The 21,540-nt window shown below is 36.9% G+C and overlaps 1 protein-coding gene across 1 annotated transcript; it reads right to left on the bottom strand.

The window, feature by feature from the left end:
* Nucleotides 1-6,273: 6,273 nt before the first annotated feature.
* On the bottom strand, nucleotides 6,274-13,483 carry cart4 (cocaine- and amphetamine-regulated transcript 4). Its single transcript, XM_044336209.1, has 4 exons — nucleotides 12,872-13,483; nucleotides 12,628-12,781; nucleotides 10,558-10,641; nucleotides 6,274-7,674 (listed from the first exon to the last, which is right to left on the bottom strand). The coding sequence occupies exons 2-4, from the start codon at nucleotides 12,766-12,768 to the stop codon at nucleotides 7,567-7,569; spliced, it is 333 nt and encodes a 110-aa protein (XP_044192144.1). The 5' UTR covers nucleotides 12,769-12,781; nucleotides 12,872-13,483; the 3' UTR covers nucleotides 6,274-7,566.
* Between the last annotated feature and the right edge of the window lie 8,057 nt (nucleotides 13,484-21,540).

A 21,540-nucleotide genomic window follows, 5' to 3' on the forward strand; every position in this document is an offset into this window, starting at 1 on the left:
GTTTGCAGTGACTTCTACTTCCTCATCCAACTGATGTCAGATTGTTTACACATGTCCAGATATTTTTTAACACAGTTGTTCATCTTTTGTACTGATGATTCAACCAGGACAGTTTCATGTTGAGGTGCTCAAACTGTGAGTAATGTAACATCGTCTGTGTGAAACATGAACGAGATTTTTACTTGTGGAACCAGGACGCACAGGAAATACCTCCTCCCACTCAGCTACTTACATTTCAGTCACATTTCACATGTCTATGAGTTGTTAACAGCTCCACCAAATAGTGATTTTTCCCTCTAAACTTCTCACATGCTTTCATTTCAATAAATGTTCAAATGATCCAATATTTCAGCAAAAATCAAAGATTAGAGAAAAAGTCCAAAAACTGAAAACAGATTTGTGTATCAGAACTTTGTTTTTTCTTCTTTCCTCTCCCATTAATCATCTCACCACCCCTCAGATTTATCTGCTGACCCTTTGGAGGGACCCGACCCCTAGGTTGGGAACCACTGGACTAAACTAGCTAACTGTATATAAAGTAGTGTAAACTAGCTCCACCTCCAGCAGCTACAACAGTAACATGCTGCTCTAACACTGATGCTTCACTATTAATAATCTAATGATGTCATATATAATAATATATCAGTCAGAGGGACCAAACCACTACTTTTACTGCAATACTTTAACTACATCAAGCTCATAATACTTATGTACTTTTACTGCAATACTTTAACTACATCAAGCTCATAATACTTATGTACTTTTACTGCAATACTTTAACTACATCAAGCTCATAATACTTATGTACTTTTACTGCAATACTTTAACTACATCAAGCTCATAATACTTATGTACTTTTACTGTAGTAGGATTTTTCATGCAGGACTTATTAGCTTGTTTTGAATGACAACAAAAGGAAATATAAAAGACACATAAATATTCATCGACAGGCTTATAAGTGGATTTTGATTGTTTTTTTTGTCCAGCTAAGAGAATTCACTCTCAGTTTTCTGAATAATGAAACAAGATACTGTTTGATGTTCAATGTGAATATTTAAAATATATTTTTGGTGTGAAAAGCCTCTAAAGGAAGGAGGGTTTGTGTTTGATGCTTCTTCAGTTGATTGAAAACAAACCTCTCAGCATCAACAGATTGACTTCAATGTAAAAAAAAACAACTTTAAACTAATTTAATAAGCTGCTTCGCTCTGTCAGCAGTCTGTCGAAGAACAAACCTGATTTCTCTTTTGTTGTGATAATATTCTGTGTGTGTGTGTGTGTGTGTGTGTGTGTGTGTGTGTGTGTGTGTTAGCTGCTGTAATTAATGTGTCTTATCTCTGAGCGCTGGATGCTGGGAGCTAAATGCCATCCTGTCCCTCTGATCCATGTCGATAAGCTCCGTCTGTCTGATCACCGCTGAAATGAAAGGTTCTCTGAATCAGAAGCAGCTCGGCTCTGATTGGACGATCACACGGCTCAGCTGGTGGAAACACACAGCTGGAGGTCTGCTGGCGAACCAGAGGGACAGATCAAATTCAATAAAATGGCTTCTTTCACAAGGAACACCAGGACGAATATACACAACAGACAAAAAAGAATATATTAAAAATATGACAATAATAACAACAACAACAACAATAATAATAACAATAATAATAATAATAGTAATAATAATAATAATAGTAATAATAACCTCCTAAAGATATGATAAAATTAATCAAAATTAACTGAATTCCAAAGTTTAAAAAAGAAAAGAAACACAAAACAGACTAACTGGCCTGCTAACTGCTAAATAACCTGCTAACGTACCTGCTAACAGCTAATCAACCTGCTAACTGCTAAATAACCTGCTAACGTACCTGCTAACAGCTAATCAACCCGCTAACTGCTAAATAACCTGCTAACTTACCTGCTAACAGCTAATCAACCCGCTAACTGCTAAATAACCTGCTAACTTACCTGCTAACAGCTAATCAACCCGCTAACTGCTAAATAACCTGCTAACGTACCTGCTAACAGCTAATCAACCGGCTAACTGCTAAATAACCTGCTAACGTACCTGCTAACAGCTAATCAACCCGCTAACTGCTAAATAACCTGCTAACTTACCTGCTAACAGCTAATCAACCCGCTAACTGCTAAATAACCTGCTAACTTACCTGCTAACAGCTAATCAACCCGCTAACTGCTAAATAACCTGCTAACGTACCTGCTAACAGCTAATCAACCCGCTAACTGCTAAATAACCTGCTAACTTACCTGCTAACAGCTAATCAACCCGCTAACTGCTAAATAACCTGCTAACTTACCTGCTAACAGCTAATCAACCCGCTAACAGCTAATCAACCCGCTAACTGCTAAATAACCTGCTAACGTACCTGCTAACAGCTAATCAACCTGCTAACTGCTAAATAACCTGCTAACTTACCTGCTAACAGCTAATCAATCTGCTAACTGCTGAATAACCTGCTAACTTACCTGCTAACAGCTAATCAACCCGCTAACTGCTAAACAACCTGCTAGCTTACCTGCTAACCACTAATCAACCAGCTAGCTGCTAATCAAGCTACTAACGGATCTGCAAATTGACTTTCTGGAACTGTGGACCCTGCAGCTGCTGTCGGACATCAGTTTTAAATGAAGGTTTGATTGGAAGGTGGCGGCGTCAGGTCTTTTTTAGGAGAGTTTGTGTCGAGTGACAAGGCCTCGAGGCTGATCAGCCTCACCGGGGGTTTAATCAGGGATGACTGATCGACCAACGATGATTGATTGGGGAAGTCTTTGACCTGTCTTGTGTTTCTGTGTTTATGTCTTTGCTCTGTGAAAAACATTTTCAGATCGGTGCTGTTACAGGAAACTCCTCAGAGCCTCTTCTAAAAGTTAGAAATGACTGAAACATGTTGCTTCAAGCTTCAAACCATCAGCAGCAGCTGCTTCTCTGCATGTTGAGCTTTGATATCAGGAGGAAAACAAACACCAATCATCAGAGATCTGCAGGATGTTTGGTGAATTAGTGTAATGTGGGACACTAAGCTCAAATGCATCTATCTCCCCTTCTAACAAATGCTAATGAACAGGGCCGCTGTCACATTAAACGGGGGATAAAAGGATATAAATGTTACTGATTATAATCAGATTGTGTTTATTAAGGGGTAATTGTGGGACAATTTTTGCAATTTATACTTCAGCAATATATTTTTATATGAAGCCAACAAATATCCGCATCCAATACCATTCTGGGATCACTGGGGGGTCGAAAGGTCTAAATCACATTGATTCATACAATAAAACATCTCTGGTCAATAACATAATGTATTATATTATGTATTAATATTAGTAATAATATAATTTGCAATCTGCCTAAAATAAGTCAGAAAATGAAGCATTACAATGAATAACTATTGTACATTTAATGTGTCTGTCCCACATTAGTAAAACCAGTTGTCCCACTTATAAAACCTCATTTTCTAAAGTGGGACAATGAAAAATTGACTGAAATAAAAAATGATGAAACCATATATATTTCACTATATTATAGCATATTGTGATGTATGAATATACCTGATTTTACACAGAGGTGTCTTATCTTGTGTGATATTCAGTCGCTGATGTCCTTCGTTGTGGATCAGAAACGTTTATTTACTGTTAAAGTAACTAAACCATTGTGACGGATATTTATAGAAAGCGTTCAGGATTTAGCTGAACAGCAGGAATGATTTAAGACATAGAAACATACGCTGCTTTGGATAATAATTTGAGTCTGATCTGGTTTTTCCATAAAAAGTACAATTAGTTCATAAAAAAATCCTTCATCTGCTTCTTCTCGCTTATTAAAAATCCAGAATCTCTGAATCTGTAAATATTTCTGATCTGTGAAGTTTTCCTGCTGGACTCCAGATGTTTCCTCCTTCACTGTAAAGTTCATCCTCAGTGTTTGTGCAACTGGAGGCTTCAAGTTTCCACATCGCACTAGTGTCAAGCCGCATACTGGACCACGATTGGCTCCGATCTCGTTATGATGTCATGAAATCGGTTGACATGTGACTGACGCTGAGCTGATGGAGGATCAGCTGGTTCTGACACGGAAAGCTGTGAGCTTCACTCTGACAGGAAACAAAACCAGCTGCAGGCTGATAATTAAACTCTTACAGGAAAAAATCCAATTAACTAGATAATTAATTATCCTGCACAAAAGCTGCATAAGAAAATATCTACCAAACTTAAATATATACAGTATCATCAGTGCTGGAAGAATTATTCAGATCCTTTACTTCAGAAAAAGTACAAATACAGCAAAGTAAAAATACTCCATTACAAGTCCTGCATGAAGAATCCTACTGCAGTAAAAGTACATAAGTATTATGAGCTTGATGTAGTTAAAGTATTGCAGTAAAAGTACATAAGTATTATGAGCTTGATGTAGTTAAAGTATTGCAGTAAAAGTAGTGGTTTGGTCCCTCTGACTGATATATTATTATATATGACATCATCAGATTATTAATAGTGAAGCATCAGTGTTAGAGCAGCATGTTACTGTTGTAGCTGCTGGAGGTGGAGCTAGTTTACACTACTTTATATACAGTTAGCTAGTTTAGTCCAGTGGTTCCCAACCTAGGGGTCGGGCCCCTCCAAAGGGTCAGCAGATAAATCTGAGGGGTGGTGAGATGATTAATGGGAGAGGAAAGAAGAAAAAACAAAGTTCTGATACACAAATCTGTTTTCAGTTTTTGGACTTTTTCTCTAATCTTTGATTTTTGCTGAAATATTGGATCATTTGAACATTTATTGAAATGAAAGCATGTGAGAAGTTTAGAGGGAAAAATCACTATTTGGTGGAGCTGTTAACAACTCATAGACATGTGAAATGTGACTGAAATGTAAGTAGCTGAGTGGGAGGAGGTATTTCCTGTGCGTCCTGGTTCCACAAGTAAAAAATCTCATTCATGTTTTACACAGACGATGTTACATTACTCACAGTTTGAGCACCTCAACATGAAACTGTCCTGGTTGAATCATCAGTACAAAAGATGAACAACTGTGTTAGAAAATATCTGGTGTTTTTTTAAAAAGTCAAAGGTACAAAACTGTGTACATAAAACTTTTGGATCTCCGTTTTGTTCTCTTTGGTGATAAACGGTAATTGCAGGTGTGTTTGTGGACGTCACCCCCAGAGATCCAAACAGTGTCACCTGTTTGATGTTGCGCTAGCAGAGACCAGAAGAACAGTACGCTGCTTCACACACAAGTGAGTTGAAGAAAGAGTCTGTTGTGTTAGCTCCGCCTACCCTCTCTGACGGACCAACCACTGCTGGGCGACAGAAAACTAACTGCAGCGCCGGTGATTTGAACGCATGTCGGGAATGTTGCCACCAACACCCAGTTCTTAATACTCAAAATACAGCGAATGCAAGAGCTTCCATCAGTGGGCCACAGGTTCAATCATCATTGTGTTACCTCATTTGGAGATAGATAGTGACCTAACAGATATTTATTTAATTGAAATCTTCGAGATTATCACTTTAACTACCCAAGGTGCATTTCAGCCTGAAACAGCCAATCACAGAGCTTAAAATTTGGCTGCGTGTGCTGTTAACGGTGGGCTGAAGCTGAAGCTGAAGGTTGAGAAAACTGATTTTACAAACTGCAAAGTGAATCAGTTTATTGTTAATTTCTTAGTCAATTTGGAGTGAATCCAGTAACCAGTAACCTTCTTCTCAGTAGCAAAAGTGGCCGAGGATTTGACGTATTGTAGTATTCTTAGACGTCCGACAGAATCACAGACAAAAAGTTATTTCTCAGAAACAAAGTGTAACTAATGTAAACGGGTGTCAGAATATAAGCCTGTAGGATCGTCACATCATCCAGGAGAGTCCTGAGTTTCTGTGTTCAGTAACATCAAAGAGATCGATTAAAGAAATATTTGAAATGAGAATACAGAACAAGAAAAATACTTCAAGAAGCAGCGACTGCTCACACATCACTGCTCTATACTTTATGTAAATACTTCTTCCACCGCTGGATCTTAATGACTTCATGAGCTTCCCTGAACCCTTTACTGATGTTCACCTGAACGCTGAATTAAATCGGCAACATTTTGCACTGAACAGACATTTGCAGGCTGTGTACCACCTCAGCAAGCTCCACTAATCAGATGCTTTAGATTACAAGCAGACACTAAGAAAGGAGTTACCTGACAGACTAATCTCAGGGGGAAAAAAGTCCCCTGTTTATTGTAAATTGATGGAAAACAGGAATTCATTGGAGCCGTGCAGCTTTATGAAGAATCTTTATTTAACAAAAATAAATGAATCTGAGGGATAGACACTGAAACGTCAAAACAAAGACAGAAACATGCAGAAGGGAAGCGAGAGACATCCAGGTGAGACAGGTGTGTGTGTGTGAGAGTGTGTGTACTTCTATATTTGTGAGGACCAGTTTAAAGACTCGGTCACACCAGAATTAAAAATGGAAAAATGCAGGAGGGAAGAAAATCAGCATAATTTTTTGCATCTTTTAAGCTTTTGAGCTCAACTTTGGTGAAGTTGCAAATTTGCAACTTGACTGATAACAAGTCGCCCTGACAGTACTGACCTTCGAGTGGACGGAGAGTCCAAAACGGAGGAAGCTATCGCAGTTAATCAGTTAGCTGTGTTGCTAACATCCAGTTTATTTGACAGCCTCTGTGTTAGTATTTGTTTTACAGACAGTTAGGAGACAGGAATCGATGGTACAAATGTCTTTTTAAACTGTGAAAATATTCTGTTAGCAACCAAGCTAAGATAACGAGTTTGCTAACTGACTGTTAGCAAGCTCGTTCGTTCAGAGCACTTTATTTTCCCTCTTCAATAAGTTTTTATTGAACAAAATCATTGGCAAAACATCAGGAGGAAGTAAACAGAACAGAGGAAAGAGGAAATAGAGAGAAGCTAATGAGACTGAGTGATGCTAAGAGTTAGCTTGTCAGCTACAGCAGTTAGCTAACATACTCTGCGAGTAGTCAATGACCCAGCAGGTGTTGAAGTTTGCATCCAAATGTGGTGAAAGTTTTAACTAAATTTCCAGAAAATCAGAAAAATAATAAGAATGAATACTTGTTTCCATCCACGACTGTTAGTGAATGTTAGCAGGTGGTTTTCAGTAAATTTGTTAACTGACCTATAGCAACCTCATTAGCTTGGTGCACTTTATTCTCCCTCGTCAATAACTTTTTATTGAACAAAATCATGAACAATGGTGAACAAATGTCAGGGAGAAGTAAACAGAACAGAAGAGAGAAAATAGAGACAAGCTGGGTTAGCGCGTTAGCGATTAGCTCGCCAGCTACACCAGCTAACCCTGCGAATAGTCTGCATGTCTCAAAGCTCCTCCAACCAAATATTTTGCGAAGACTCGCAGATTAATTTCGCTGGTGTGACCGAACCTTCAGACCTCAACAGTGGGGTCATTTTGTTTGGTCCTCAGTTCTTCTCTAAAGAGCCGTTTGAGGGTTCAGACTTGGTTTTAGGGTTCAGGTTAGAGAATGGATGATGTCCTCACAAGTACAGAAGTATAAATGTGTTTGTGTGTTCAGTAGCAGCGCAGGAAGAAGGTATTGCAGGCCGTTCCTCTCAGACAGTCGCACAGTCGGCCGATACGAGGTCCGTGTTTCATCGCACATCGCTCGCCGACATCACACTGAGAGACAGACAGACAGGTTTCAGATTTTAGCTTCAAAAATAAGCTCAAAAAAAGGATTTTAACACAGGAGGAAGAAGATATTTAAAGGCAATTCTTATGGACATACAGAGGGGAACAGTCAGAGACGGCCAAGATATTCAAAAAATAATATTTAAAAAGTCATTAGTTCTAATTTTATTTTATCAATTCATAGTTTGACAAACAACATCTAAACGAAATGTTTCTGAGGAAATAAACCCTCCAAACCTGCTTGTTCGCTTTGTGTTGGGATGTGATGTGTCTACAGAGAGCTGAGCAATAGTGATTCAATGAGAGACTAATTTCAAATGACAATAAAATTGACCAATCACATCTTCCCTCTGAATGGGTGGGCTTTGTTATTGTTAACTTTATGACAAGTTCCGCCCACTGAATGGGACATGAATCACAAGCTAACGGGAAAATAACGCTGATAAACTAGCTAGCAAGGCTGCTAGATCACGATGGACGCTACGAGTAACGTTACCACCGTTGCAAATTTATTATCCACACTGTTTTCAAGATTAACTTTTAATGAAAAGTTGGACTTAATCGACAAAAGAAGACCTACAACAGGCCTTAATTTGGTTCAGAAAACCAAGACTTTGAAAGGCAACTCCAGAAAATACACATGATACTCCTGGATAACAGGATCAACCAAGTGCTGCTGGGATTGCTTGCTGTTTGGTGCAGAGACTGGGTACTGGTTCAAAGTCCATATCCAAGTCAGCCCATCACCATCCGAGCGCTTCAAGTAATCTGAAAGCTACTACCAGCACACAGCTGCAGCTGGACGAGAACACGACTGTCAGACCTTAATTTCCATCGAGAAGGAACTGCTGATGAATCAAAGGATCAGTTGACCCTGCTGACGACCACCTCATCCAGGAGGCCTCTGTTTTGTTTATGTAGGATAAATACTGTTGGTGAATGGGCCCATTTTATGTCAACTTTAGCGCTCAAGTTATTGTAAACCCAGCTGAAGCATCCGTTGACGGGTGGAGCCGCCGGTGCCGCTTCGGCTTCAGATCCTGGGAGGTCCCCTGCCAGAGGGAAAGCATTTACCAGGCGGCAGTTCACCAAAAAGCACAGCGTGAGAGGCTTTTGCTCCAAGGGTGACGGCCACAATGAAGCCGTTGAATTGCAAAGGCTGGACTGGTATCTTAACTTTTTGTTTCAGAGCTGGAATTGTCATCGGTAACTTTTGCAGTTTTATAGGAGAGAACACAGTAAGCAAAGCTTCCAGGCTCACTACTAGGAAACCAGATGACAAACTAACAGTGGTGGAAAGTAACTAAGTACTGTACTTAAGTAGGATAATATAACAAGCTTTTAAAATACAACACATTGTTAAAGATGAAACCAGTGGTTTCCAACCTTTTTGTATTTTGACGTCTTACAAAAAGCAGTGTGTAGTCGGGGTCACATTTCACATGTCTATGAGTTGTTAGCAGCTCCACCAAATAGTGATTTTTCCCTCTAAACTTCTCACATGCTTTCATTTCAATAAATGTTCAAATGATCCAATATTTCAGCAAAAATCAAAGATTAGAGAAAAAGTCCAAAAACTGAAAACAGATTTGTGTATCAGAACTTTGTTTTTTCTTCTTTCCTCTCCCATTAATCATCTCACCACCCCTCAGATTTATCTGCTGACCCTTTGGAGGGCCCCGACCCCTAGGTTGGGAACCACTGGACTAAACTAGCTAACTGTATATAAAGTAGTGTAAACTAGCTCCACCTCCAGCAGCTACAACAGTAACATGCTGCTCTAACACTGATGCTTCACTATTAATAATCTAATGATGTCATATATAATAATATATCAGTCAGAGGGACCAAACCACTACTTTTACTGCAATACTTTAACTACATCAAGCTCATAATACTTATGTACTTTTACTGCAATACTTTAACTACATCAAGTTCATAATACTTATGTACTTTTACTGCAATACTTTAACTACATCAAGTTCATAATACTTATGTACTTTTACTGCAATACTTTAACTACATCAAGCTCATAATACTTATGTACTTTTACTGCAATACTTTAACTACATCAAGCTCATAATACTTATGTACTTTTACTGCAATACTTTAACTACATCAAGATCATAATACTTATGTACTTTTACTGCAATACTTTAACTACATCAAGCTCATAATACTTATGTACTTTTACTGCAATACTTTAACTACATCAAGCTCATAATACTTATGTACTTTTACTGCAATACTTTAACTACATCAAGCTCATAATACTTATGTACTTTTACTGCAATACTTCAACTACATCAAGCTCATAATACTTATGTACTTGTACTTTTTCATGCAGGACTTTTACTTGTAATGGAGTATTTTTACATTGTAGTATTGGTACTTTTACTGCAGTAAAGGATCTGAGTACAACTTTAAATAACTAACCTCAAACTTAAATAAAATAACACTTTCTCTATTTTTCCTTCAATTAGTTGCAGGTTAAAGGAAATTAAAGACCTGTGAAATTAAGTGTTAGTTTTATTTTCCTACATGAAAATCTAAATCTTGTTTTAGGAACGATCTAACGTTGTCTTTTATTGTGCACACTGCTGCACTGTAGGAATTTGCTGTTTCTTCCTCCTGTATACTGAGTTCTACCTCGAACCTTGAAATAAAATTCTTGTGGAGATGAATTGAACCCTGAAATCTGCCTGACAGTCTAAGTTTTGTTGTTTAAACCCCCAAGTTAGTAATACAACTGGGAATATATGTACAATTATATAATAATAATAATAATAATAATAATAATAATAATAATCTCTGCAGTTTCAGTTCTCCATCTGTTCGTGTTTGATTGACAGCTGTCAGTCATGTTCTCACCCGGGGAATGACGCTGGCTTTCTTCTCCACAGAGAGACCGACTCTGTTTTCAGCTTCATCCAGGAAACCCTGCAGAGCTTCAGCCTGAACACACGATGTAACACACACATTAACACACACACACACACAAACACACAAACACACACATTAACACACAAACATACACACAAACACACACAAACACACACATTAACATCAACCAACATCAGTATCAGTGAAGTTAAAGGACTCAGCATGCTCAGTGGTGTCTGCCGTACACAGAACTACTCTCTGGAGACTGAAAACGTGATGCTGTTATTAGTCTTTGGAGCCGTTTCTAAACAAACTAACGTGACCAAACTCTTCCTGATGAAGGATCATGTGACCCAGAGCAGCGGTGAGACTCACTGACGTGTTTTTAATCAGATATATCAGCTTTGATACAAACACGATATATGTTGTTGGTTTGGATCCAAACATGAAGACAAATATAGAAAATCAGCAGAATGATCCTTTAATGTGACACATCGGTTAAAAGTAGTAAAAATAAAAATAAATGAACTGACTCATCAGTTCAGGGTCGGAGCTCCTTCTAAGGACTGAGGTCATATTTTTCTTGTGTTTATGTTTTAGACAAACAAACACTAGAAGATCTTCTCCAGCAGAAGGTTTTAAAACAAGAAGCCGATAAGATCACAGCGCTGCTACGTTATATTTATATTAAATAAAGAAGTTTTGATCATTCATCAATCTGAGCTGGTGTGTTTTCTCTCTACTGGGAAGATCTGTAGTGAATCTTCAAAAAAAAAATCATTTTTAAAGAGAAATCAGTCGTGTGTTCCTGGACGCTGCAGCTCGTTTTATGACGTTTTATCATAAATTATTTGTGTTTTTGTGCTGTTTTGTGTGTATTTTAAAGGTACATGCAGATTAGTTCATATATTTTACTTGTTTCTATTCAAATAAGCAATAAATATTATATTGGAGATACAAGTCTGAATGTTCTCAGTGGTTTTTAGTATTATTTGAATTAATTTAAGAATAAGATATATTTATACTGATTTTATCTGAGTGCAGCTTGTTTACAGTAAAGATGAAACCGGCTGCTTATTGTTGCTTTAGAGAATAAATCATTTCTGTTCAGCTGCCACCGTTTTATGTTCGTTAGGAATAAAACTTTATTGATCAAACAGACTAAAGCCACGCAAATAAAATTTAAATTCACAATAAACTTGTTTCCTTTAAATAAAGTCCATCATATTATCATTATATTATTATTATTAATAATAATAATCAATACTTTTTATCTTCATTAGACTATTTCAGCTCTTACACGTTAGTTTGATAACAGCACGTTTTATACAAATATTTTAATTTGAAAATCTTACAACCTTCATCATCTTAATTAATGATTCATCTTTGTGCTTTAATTACTTATAACTTGAAAACATTTCTGTCTTAATATGTTAAATGTGACCACTGTAAAACATTATTTTAATATTAAAACCACTTTAATTATAATTTAATCATCTTTTATTGTTTGGACACTTTAATTAACTATAACTCCACCTTAATTAATTATTGTTTGACAAACAACCTTTACAACATTAATTGTCTATAAATGAACTGCCTTCATCTTTTATTAATTAGTTATAATTTAATCATTTTATTGTTTGGCCACATTTTACCACCTTAATTGGCTCTAATGTTATTGTCATTTATCAGCTTCAATTCCACCTTAATTAGCTCCATTTTTAAGTTTTTCTTAAATAATAACTTTAATCTTAAAATGTCTTTTACAATTTTAATTAGTTTTAATTTTACCAACATAAACATAATTGACTCTCCATAACAGTTTAATCTTTTATGACCTTAATTGACATAATTAATACATTTTCACCATTCAATTAACTATCAACTAACCATTTGATCACTTCACTTATTTTGAATTTAACCTCATAATTTAAACATTATATCTTTTATCCCACATAACTTCACTAAAATAAATAAATAAAGTCTTTTTTTTTTAGAAGAAGAACTACAGAAATCTGACGGAGACACAAAGATCCTGCGTGACGACAGATGACTCACCAGCTCTCTGGTTGTGAATCCGAGGGTCGGCTCGTCAGGTGCAGACGGCAGTTGGCTGTCGGCCGACCTTTGACCCTGACAGAGTGATGTCAGCACGGACAGACAGACGGACAGGTAGACGACGGCTCGCACGCTCTCCATCACAGAAAAAAACCTAAAAAAAAAAAAATACCAACATTTAATTTTAGCATCACAATAAAAACTTCAAATAATAAATAAAGTTCAGTAATTCAGATGAACTCACGATTAAACACAGAAATAATTTAAGATCCTACAAGAATATTATAGAAATATTCTGATTTCTTCTTCTTTGTTGTCTAATTTCAGCTCCAGAGTCTGTTTCTCTTTGTTGTTCTAGTTTGTACTGATGTTGTTTTTCCTTCCCTGTGAGCTGAGTTCTTCTTCTGCTGCGCGCTTCGTTCCTCCTCCTGTATTTATAGGTGTCTCCTCCTCCTGCGGAGTGATGCCTCAGCGGCTGTCACACGTTATTCATGTATTCAACACATCAGATAAAAGTGTGTGGATGTGTTTTCCTGTGATTGATGATGCGCCTGTTGCAGTTAAATATTAAACAGGTCGATGCTCAGATGTTTACATTGAAAACACTCTGCGGACCGGCGTGTTGTTGTGCAGAGGTCAGAGGTCAAACTCTGACTCACAGCTGAAGGTTATAAAGCTCACAGAGGAGCCGACTGTCTGTCATATGGAAATATCGTCTCATCAGGTGGATAATAATCATTCACGTCAAAATAACATCTATTGATTGTTTAAAGACTGTAATCACCAGATAAAGCTGCTCCAATCAATACATTTTATTTAAAAACTGATCAAATAACACATGTGATATGGAATGAATCACTTGCAGATTTTCTGCTTCTTTTGGCTCCTAGTTTTGCTTCTGTGCATGTTTGAAGTTTGTTCTGCTGCCAACAAATGGACAAAAAAAATCCTCCATGTAAATAGTCTGTTTATTGTTGGTATGGAATTATTACGCATGTTTATTGATCGCACAAGACCACCTTATCAAATTCAAATTGTTTTGAAATGGAGGAAAGTTTTTTTGTTTTTTTTTTGCAGGTGATATCTTCTGATCCTTCTGATGGTTTGGGTTAAAAGTAGGGATGCACGATATTGGATTTTTTGTCGATATTTCCAACTCATTGTGGCCGATGCTGATATATGCACATATTATTCTCCAGCTGGCTGAGGAGACTATTATACATGCAGCATAGATTGTACTAAATATGATCAATAAAGACAATATATGAAGGAGCTCAGCATTAAAACTAATGAACCTGCCAAGTGGGAGCAGCAGTAGAGTTTTCATTGAGTTTATTAGACAGACAGGATTAATGTGTAGGATTTAATCTCTGGTCCACACTCCGGAGCAGAAGGTGGCGCTAATGCACCTAATACGCTGGTTGACAACCGCCGTTATAAACCAAAAAGAAGAAGGTGAAGTTTTTTTATTTTTCAAACAGAGTGGTACATCCTGTCAGCCAAAGGATTTCTTATCTGTGCAGCCGAACACCGCAGCACCTCGATGGACTGTTTCACCCTGACGGTCCCAGTGTTTCCTCCGCAGGCTGCACTCCACTCAGCCGCCCGTCAGACCCGCTGCTTCTTCCCACTTTAACCTGAATAACAAACCGGGGCTAACGTTAGCTGGGAGGCTAGCGGAGCGTTAGCCGCAGCATGACCGGAGGAGCCAGCTAGCCTTCGCTAGCGTCTCAGCTAACGTTAGCCTCGGCTCTCCATGTGGATCCAACCGGAGCACCGAGCCCCGATTTATTATTCAGGTTAAAGTGGGAAGAAGCAGCAGCGGGTCTGACGGGCGGCTGAGTGAAGTGCAGCCTGCGGAGGAAACACCGGGACCGTCAGGGTGAAACAATCCGTCAAGGGAAGCACAGTCAGGCGGCGGAGGAGATGGCGACATATTGGCAGAATTCGCCAGAATTCGCCAATGCCGATATTTCATTTTAGAGCTTTTATCCGCCGATACCAATGACATGCCAATAATATTGTGCATCCCTAGTTAAAATGGTTTGGTTTAGGCACAAAAACCACTTGGTTAGGGTTAGAGAAAGATCATGGCCCAACATGATGGTAAAAGATGTCTGCTTAGGTGTCTACAAGAGGTCATTCACCCATTCTGCACAAATAGAACAAACTACTATCAGCACAGAAAACCAGTCTGGATCAACAGCCTGTGGACGACTGGCACGGAGTCCCGTTTCATGTCAGTAGTCGGTAAGTTGTTGCACCGGTTCTGTAGCTTTAGCCAGTGCTTAAAATATAAAGGACCAAGACCAGAACCCTGAGGAACCCCACAAATAATTATTGACATTGTTAATGGGATAATCTGTTGCACTCAGCTGTTTGCTTAGCAACAGCTACTTTATAAGATGATAATATGTCAGATGTTGTGTTTACTGAATGTTTCTGCTGCCACCTGGTGGCCAAAAAAAGAAATGCTTCACATTTTAATTAAACGCACAATATGTAATTTCAGCCGCTAGGCGTCTCAATCAAAACAATAACAAACGACGGAGTGTGATGACGGTGTGAAGTAGCAAGGGATCATGGGAGTTGTTGTCTTCATCGTTAAATAACCAGCTTCAGCGGGATAGGATTACTCCAGTGTTCATCATTCAGTCTCGTCCTCTCCAGAACAAACGGACCCGCAGATTACAGGTAAAAACACTGAATAAAGCTGTTTCACCTAAAAAATAAGTGTTTCTCTGACGATGTTTGGTGACCACCAGACTTCCTGGAGGGGCTGTTAGCCGAGCTGCTGCTAACGTTTGTCCAGTTTATTTCTCTGATAACTTAAGATCCAGACGTCCAACGACTAAAATCCTTCTTCCAGCTAAAAGATATAGTTAAAAACCACCTAAATTTATCATGAAAATGTGGCTTAAAACTGAATAAAAGTCCATTTATAACAGTTTGTGTGGAACAACCACAACGCCGATGTATTATCTTGTATGTGTGTAAGTTACTCTTTGGTAGAAGCCATTGTAGCGGACAAACACAGCGCCGCCGTATGCATCTGGTGCGTGTTTACTCTTTGGTAGAGGAGGTATGACGCCATCGACAGGCGACCAAATGAAACGGTCCATTACTTTGATTAAATTACAGATTTCTCTGAGTTTGAACATTGTTGGAAACATTTGGGATAATGTAAGAACACAACTCAACAACATATATAACATAGGTCTAGTTGTTTTTACACATTTTAATGTGGAATAATTACATATTATACCATTAAATCCCTGTTTTTATACTATTTATGGTTTGCTTTTTTTCCCCAAATTTGCAAATCAACTATTTAGTTTTCATCGTCCATCATTACCTCAACCTGAGTTTGTTTGTTTGCTCTGTAAACAGAAACACCAGCTGCTTGTCTGTTGTATTGTTAGTATTAATTAGTGTATTATAAGCATCAATCAGTATAAAGTAATTAGTTTATAAAATTAATTAGTATTAGCATATTTGCAGTTGCCACCAGTGACCACAGGTGTCACCAAATCAACCAGGACTGAAATCTGAAGGATTATTATTTATATATAAATAAATAATAATCATGTATTCCTCATATTTACTTGTAAATTCTGAGATAATTATCTTGTCAGCTCAAGATATCACGATTCTTTTAATCCAAATTTACAGGGATGCTTTAAATATTTATTTATAATAATGACAATAACATTAACACTGTTTCACACACATTAAAGCTAAAAGATGTTTTTCATCACAGTCGAGGTCGATGAAATGAACAGTGTCATGTAAATAAGACTGAAATAAATATTTAATCATAAACATGGTTAAAACATTCATCAGATGGTAATAAAACATGTGAATAACCAAGTTTTATGTTTTATATACTGATTACATTTTCCCAGTAAACAGCTTCTCTCTCCACCTGCTGATTAAACCTGCCGCTGCTTCCTCTCAGAGGTCAGAGGTCAGAGGTCAGAGGCGAGGAGCTGGGAGGATTCAGTGTTTCTCTTTGTGTTGACAAATCTCCCATCATGCACTGCAGCAGCAGCAGCGGGAGGCAGCGGCTGACCTCGGATCAGCACGGACGTGTTTAATGATGACGCAGGAGGATTTGCGTTTTGCCCTTTTCTGCGTCTGATTTGCATCGGGAGGCGACCTGCGAGGTGATGATGTCACCGCAGGGACCGCGCTTTCATCGCAACTCTCATTAACAGCAAATGTCAACGTGCGACTGCACCGACCGCTGAAAACCTCCTATCTGCAACTCTTTTATATTTCCTGATCAGATGAGGTTCTGCTGCCAGTAATAAAATCACCAAATGATGCACATTATTTACAATCTAAACCCTCATTCACTATAATCCCCCATTAATCATTAATAATCAGTATATAAACTGTTAATAAATGGTTTATAACACTGTAATGTCGTTTTATATCTCAATATCACAAGAAAACACATAATTAAATTCTGCTCCAAGGAAGCTGAATGTGTTTTTATCAGCATGCAGATGCAGAATATATATAAACCCATGAGACGTGTTTGTTATTATAAAAGCAGAATAGAAAGAAATAAAAAGGGAAAAATAGAAAATGAAAGTAAACAAAGAGATTTTGGTCTGAAATTAATGAAATCGGGAGCAAAGCAGGTGATAATTAACAGCTGGGATGTTTCAGATACAGAGGATGAATGTTTAATATAAATTATATCATGTAAATAAGATTTAAATGAATATTTTATCATGAACAAGTGTTGTTTGAGGATATTAACGGAGTAAAGTTTGTTAACTGCTACGTCAGTGTCGACTCTGAACGTGTTTGATTGTCGGAGACGTCACAGCGAGCGTCGACAGTCGAGGCTGAAACTGACGTCACGCTTGACGCTGATTATTCAGAAAACCACAGAAGAAGACAGAGGACGACCTCCAGAAGAAAAATGATCTGGAAACTGTTTGATTTCCTACATTTACAGAAAGTTCTCAGGTCCTCGAACATTAAATGATAATTTAACCTGTAATTACTCCTTTAAACAGCATCTAAATATCAGAAAGTATATTTGAAGCACATTATTATTCTTCATGATAAATAAAATATAAATATATGTGCCAGAAAAATATATTCACACAGTCTATTATTCCTCTAGCAGCACTTCAGCGTACTTGAAATAAGTATATTAATAAGCAATTCAACTTCAAGTGTACGTTACTACAAAAATACATAATTTATAATTAGTACATTTACAGTATTTGTACAAAAAGATAAACACATTCAAGCACAACTAAATGTTTCTCAAACCTGGATTTCAGTATATTTTTAACTGTACTAATTATATATTATTTGTATATTAAGTATATTTTTAAAATGTTGACTTTAAGAACATAAATTGTAAGTGGAAGTTAAATTAGTGTCCTTTCAGATTGAGATTTTACAGGTGAAACAAATGATCAGTTTGTAAAATATAATGTTGAAGTATGATAAGATATGAGTTTTATAGATTCAACTATAATACCTCCAGCTGCATTTCATGTATGAAAGGTGACACACAAACAAGTTTATTGTTATTTTTATTAAAGTTAAATTTGAAATAAGTTTTACGTTGATGACGTCACAGTTTTTGGTTACACACATTTATTAACACTGAGGTCACGTTTGTGTCGCCGCGTTATCAGCCGACAGCAGAGAGTTTCACTGAAGGTCACAGACTGAGGCCGCGGCCGCCGAAACACATCAAACACACCTTTCATCCTGCATGTGTGTGTGTGTGTGTGTGTGTGTGTGTGTGTGTGTGTGTGTGTGTGCGCACGTGTGTGTGTACCAGGTATTCCTACGTTGTGGGGACTCGCCTCCCTTATGGGGACAAAAAGCAAAAGTCCCCTTAATGTAAATCATTAATGTTAGAGAGAAGACTTGGTTTAAAGTTAAGGTTAGTTTAGGGTTATGTTAAGGTTAGTTTAGGGTTATATTAAGGTTAGTTTAGGGTTATATTAAGGTTAGTTTAGGGTTACGTTAAGGTTAGTTTAGGGTTACGTTAAGGTTAGTTTAGGGTTATGTTCAGGTTAGTTTAGGGTTATGTTCAGGTTAGTTTAGGGTTATGTTAAGGTTGGTTTAGGGTTATGTTAAGGTTAGTTTAGGGTTATGTTAAGGTTACTTTAGGGTTATGTTAAGGTTAGTTTAGGGTTACGTTAAGGTTAGTTTAGGGTTATATTAAGGTTACTTTAGGGTTATGTTAAGGTTAGTTTAGGGTTACGTTAAGGTTAGTTTAGGGTTATATTAAGGTTACTTTAGGGTTATGTTAAGGTTAGTTTAGGGTTATGTTAAGGTTACTTTAGGGTTATGTTAAGGTTAGTTTAGGGTTACGTTAAGGTTGGTTTAGGGTTATGTTAAGGTTGGTTTAGGGTTACGTTAAGGTTAGTTTAGGGTTATGTTAAGGTTAGTTTAGGGTTACGTTAAGGTTGGTTTAGGGTTATGTTAAGGTTAGTTTAGGGTTACGTTAAGGTTGGTTTAGGGTTACGTTAAGGTTGGTTTAGGGTTATGTTAAGGTTAGTTTAGGGTTATGTTAAGGTTACTTTAGGGTTATGTTAAGGTTAGTTTAGGGTTACGTTAAGGTTAGTTTAGGGTTATGTTAAGGTTACTTTAGGGTTATGTTAAGGTTAGTTTAGGGTTACGTTAAGGTTAGTTTAGGGTTATGTTAAGGTTAGTTTAGGGTTATGTTAAGGTTACTTTAGGGTTATGTTAAGGTTAGTTTAGGGTTACGTTAAGGTTAGTTTAGGGTTATGTTAAGGTTAGTTTAGGGTTATGTTAAAGTCAGGATAAGTCTCCAGGAAATGAATGTCAATGTAATGTCCTCTGAATTGATGGAAACACGACTCTGTGTGTGTGTATGTGTGTGTGTGTGTATGTGTGTGTGTGTGTGTGTGTGTGTGTGTGTATGTGTGTGTGTGTGTGTGTGTGTGTGTGTGGTGCTGGCAGGACTTTAGACTGTGTTTATTTCTTTCTTTTGAGGTTAATATGATGGTAAAATATTATTATATTATTATATAATTGTTATATACAATTAATATGAATACTATGAAAACCATCAAGTGTAAATATACATTATGAACTCTTGCAGTAAAGTAAGAAAATATTGTTAGTGTGTTATTTCTGTTTCCCATAATTTTCACAACGACAAACAATTTTTCCATATAAATTTAATGACATTATTGGCAAAATATCATGAACATACTGTACTTTCTGTTACTTTCTGTTTTATTAAAGGTGTAAACGTATTGAATCTTCTGTAAACAAAAAGACTAAAAACCTTCTTCTTCTTTTTCTTTGTCCTGTTTGACACCTTTTTCTTGTTTGTTTTCTTGCTTCTTTTGAGTTTATTGAAACTTTAAAATAAAGTTGTGAGAAAAAAACGATGACAGAAGGCCATTTTGAAATATTTCCAGCTTATTTACTGATGTTTTCTGTGAACATGTTCTGATCTTTTTCTTTAATCAGATGATAAAACCTGTAAAAAACAGAATAAAAAGCGTCGTGTGGCGGTGAAGCTGTTCGTGCAGATTTCTCCTGGACTGAAATAAACGAGGAGCCCGAGGCGTCCGTCACTTCCTCCTCTCGGTTTCCGTCAACACTCGCTGTGAGTCGTCCTCATTAGCAGACACCTCCGATCACGATCAAATCTCCGTCACACGGCAGCTACAGCCGACACATCGCCAGAAATAAACCGCTCCCCGCTAATAACATCTGAACGCCCCGAGGGCCTCATGCTGACTCACAGAGTTCAATCAGCTCAAACACCTGAAGAACCCTCAACTAACCTGCAAACAACTTTTGTTTTCATCAAAATTCATCTATTTTTTAAAAGAATAAAATCCAAATTGATTCTTCAAATGTTTTTTTTATTCTGATCAACAGAAAAAAAACATTCAGAGGAACAAATTACTGCTATTATCAATAATTTACTGTTGATCCAATAATCAGGTTTTTATTCATCAAACTGATTAAAGTAAAAATGATTCACTTCTAAATATCATTGATCAGGATCAATAATATGTTATCGAAGCAGCATCCTTGAGTGATTTATGTAATGTATAAAAACATTAAAATGCAAATTAAAAAGAGAAACTTTTTAAAATTTTAAATAGAAAAGTTAGTTTTATATTTTTTTTGTATTTGATTTGTGATTTATGATCAATTTCTAATCATCTTCATGTCGTCATGGTGATGAATAAATGAACAAATTCCATTTTATTTACCATTTAAATGTTTAATTCCTTATAAAATAACATAACAAACAACAATATGACATAAATAACTTTTGGTGAAAAACAATTTTTTTTTAACGGTTAATTTTTGGGACATTTTACTTCGAGGGTTCTGCAATTTGGTACGGAAGTAAAATGGTGTCAAAACTGTTAATTGGTTTAGTGGGTGAGCGCTGACTGGTTATATTTGGGAACATGCGTAGTTGTTCATTTGCAATTCTTTAACAAAACCTACTTCTCAGTGTGTAGTTTTGTGTATCAAATAATATATTAACACATTAAATATTAGATCACGAGTGAGCGTCTATCGGATCACTTTTCTAACAGTTTCTGGGACACTTTTTCCATATTTTCCTAAAAGTAGCTGCTGTGTAACTGTTAGTTCTCAGGACATTTCAGGTTATGTAATTTGGTCGTATACAGAAAATGCACTCATCATAGAGTTTTTAAGAAAAAACCTAATATGCTAATATGTAGTTTTACACATAAAACTACACAAGTATTTTCTGTCTGTTTAAGAATTAAGAATCAGTTTTTGCAAATTAACATCTATGAACCAAAATATGAATTTGTACTCATCAATTGCACCATCTCTCTATAAAATGTCCTAAAAATTAACTGTTAAATATCTGCAAATTATTCAAATTAATATAAAATG

Source organism: Thunnus albacares, chromosome 19 (genome assembly GCF_914725855.1).
Source record: "Thunnus albacares chromosome 19, fThuAlb1.1, whole genome shotgun sequence".
Lineage (NCBI taxonomy): Eukaryota > Metazoa > Chordata > Actinopteri > Scombriformes > Scombridae > Thunnus > Thunnus albacares.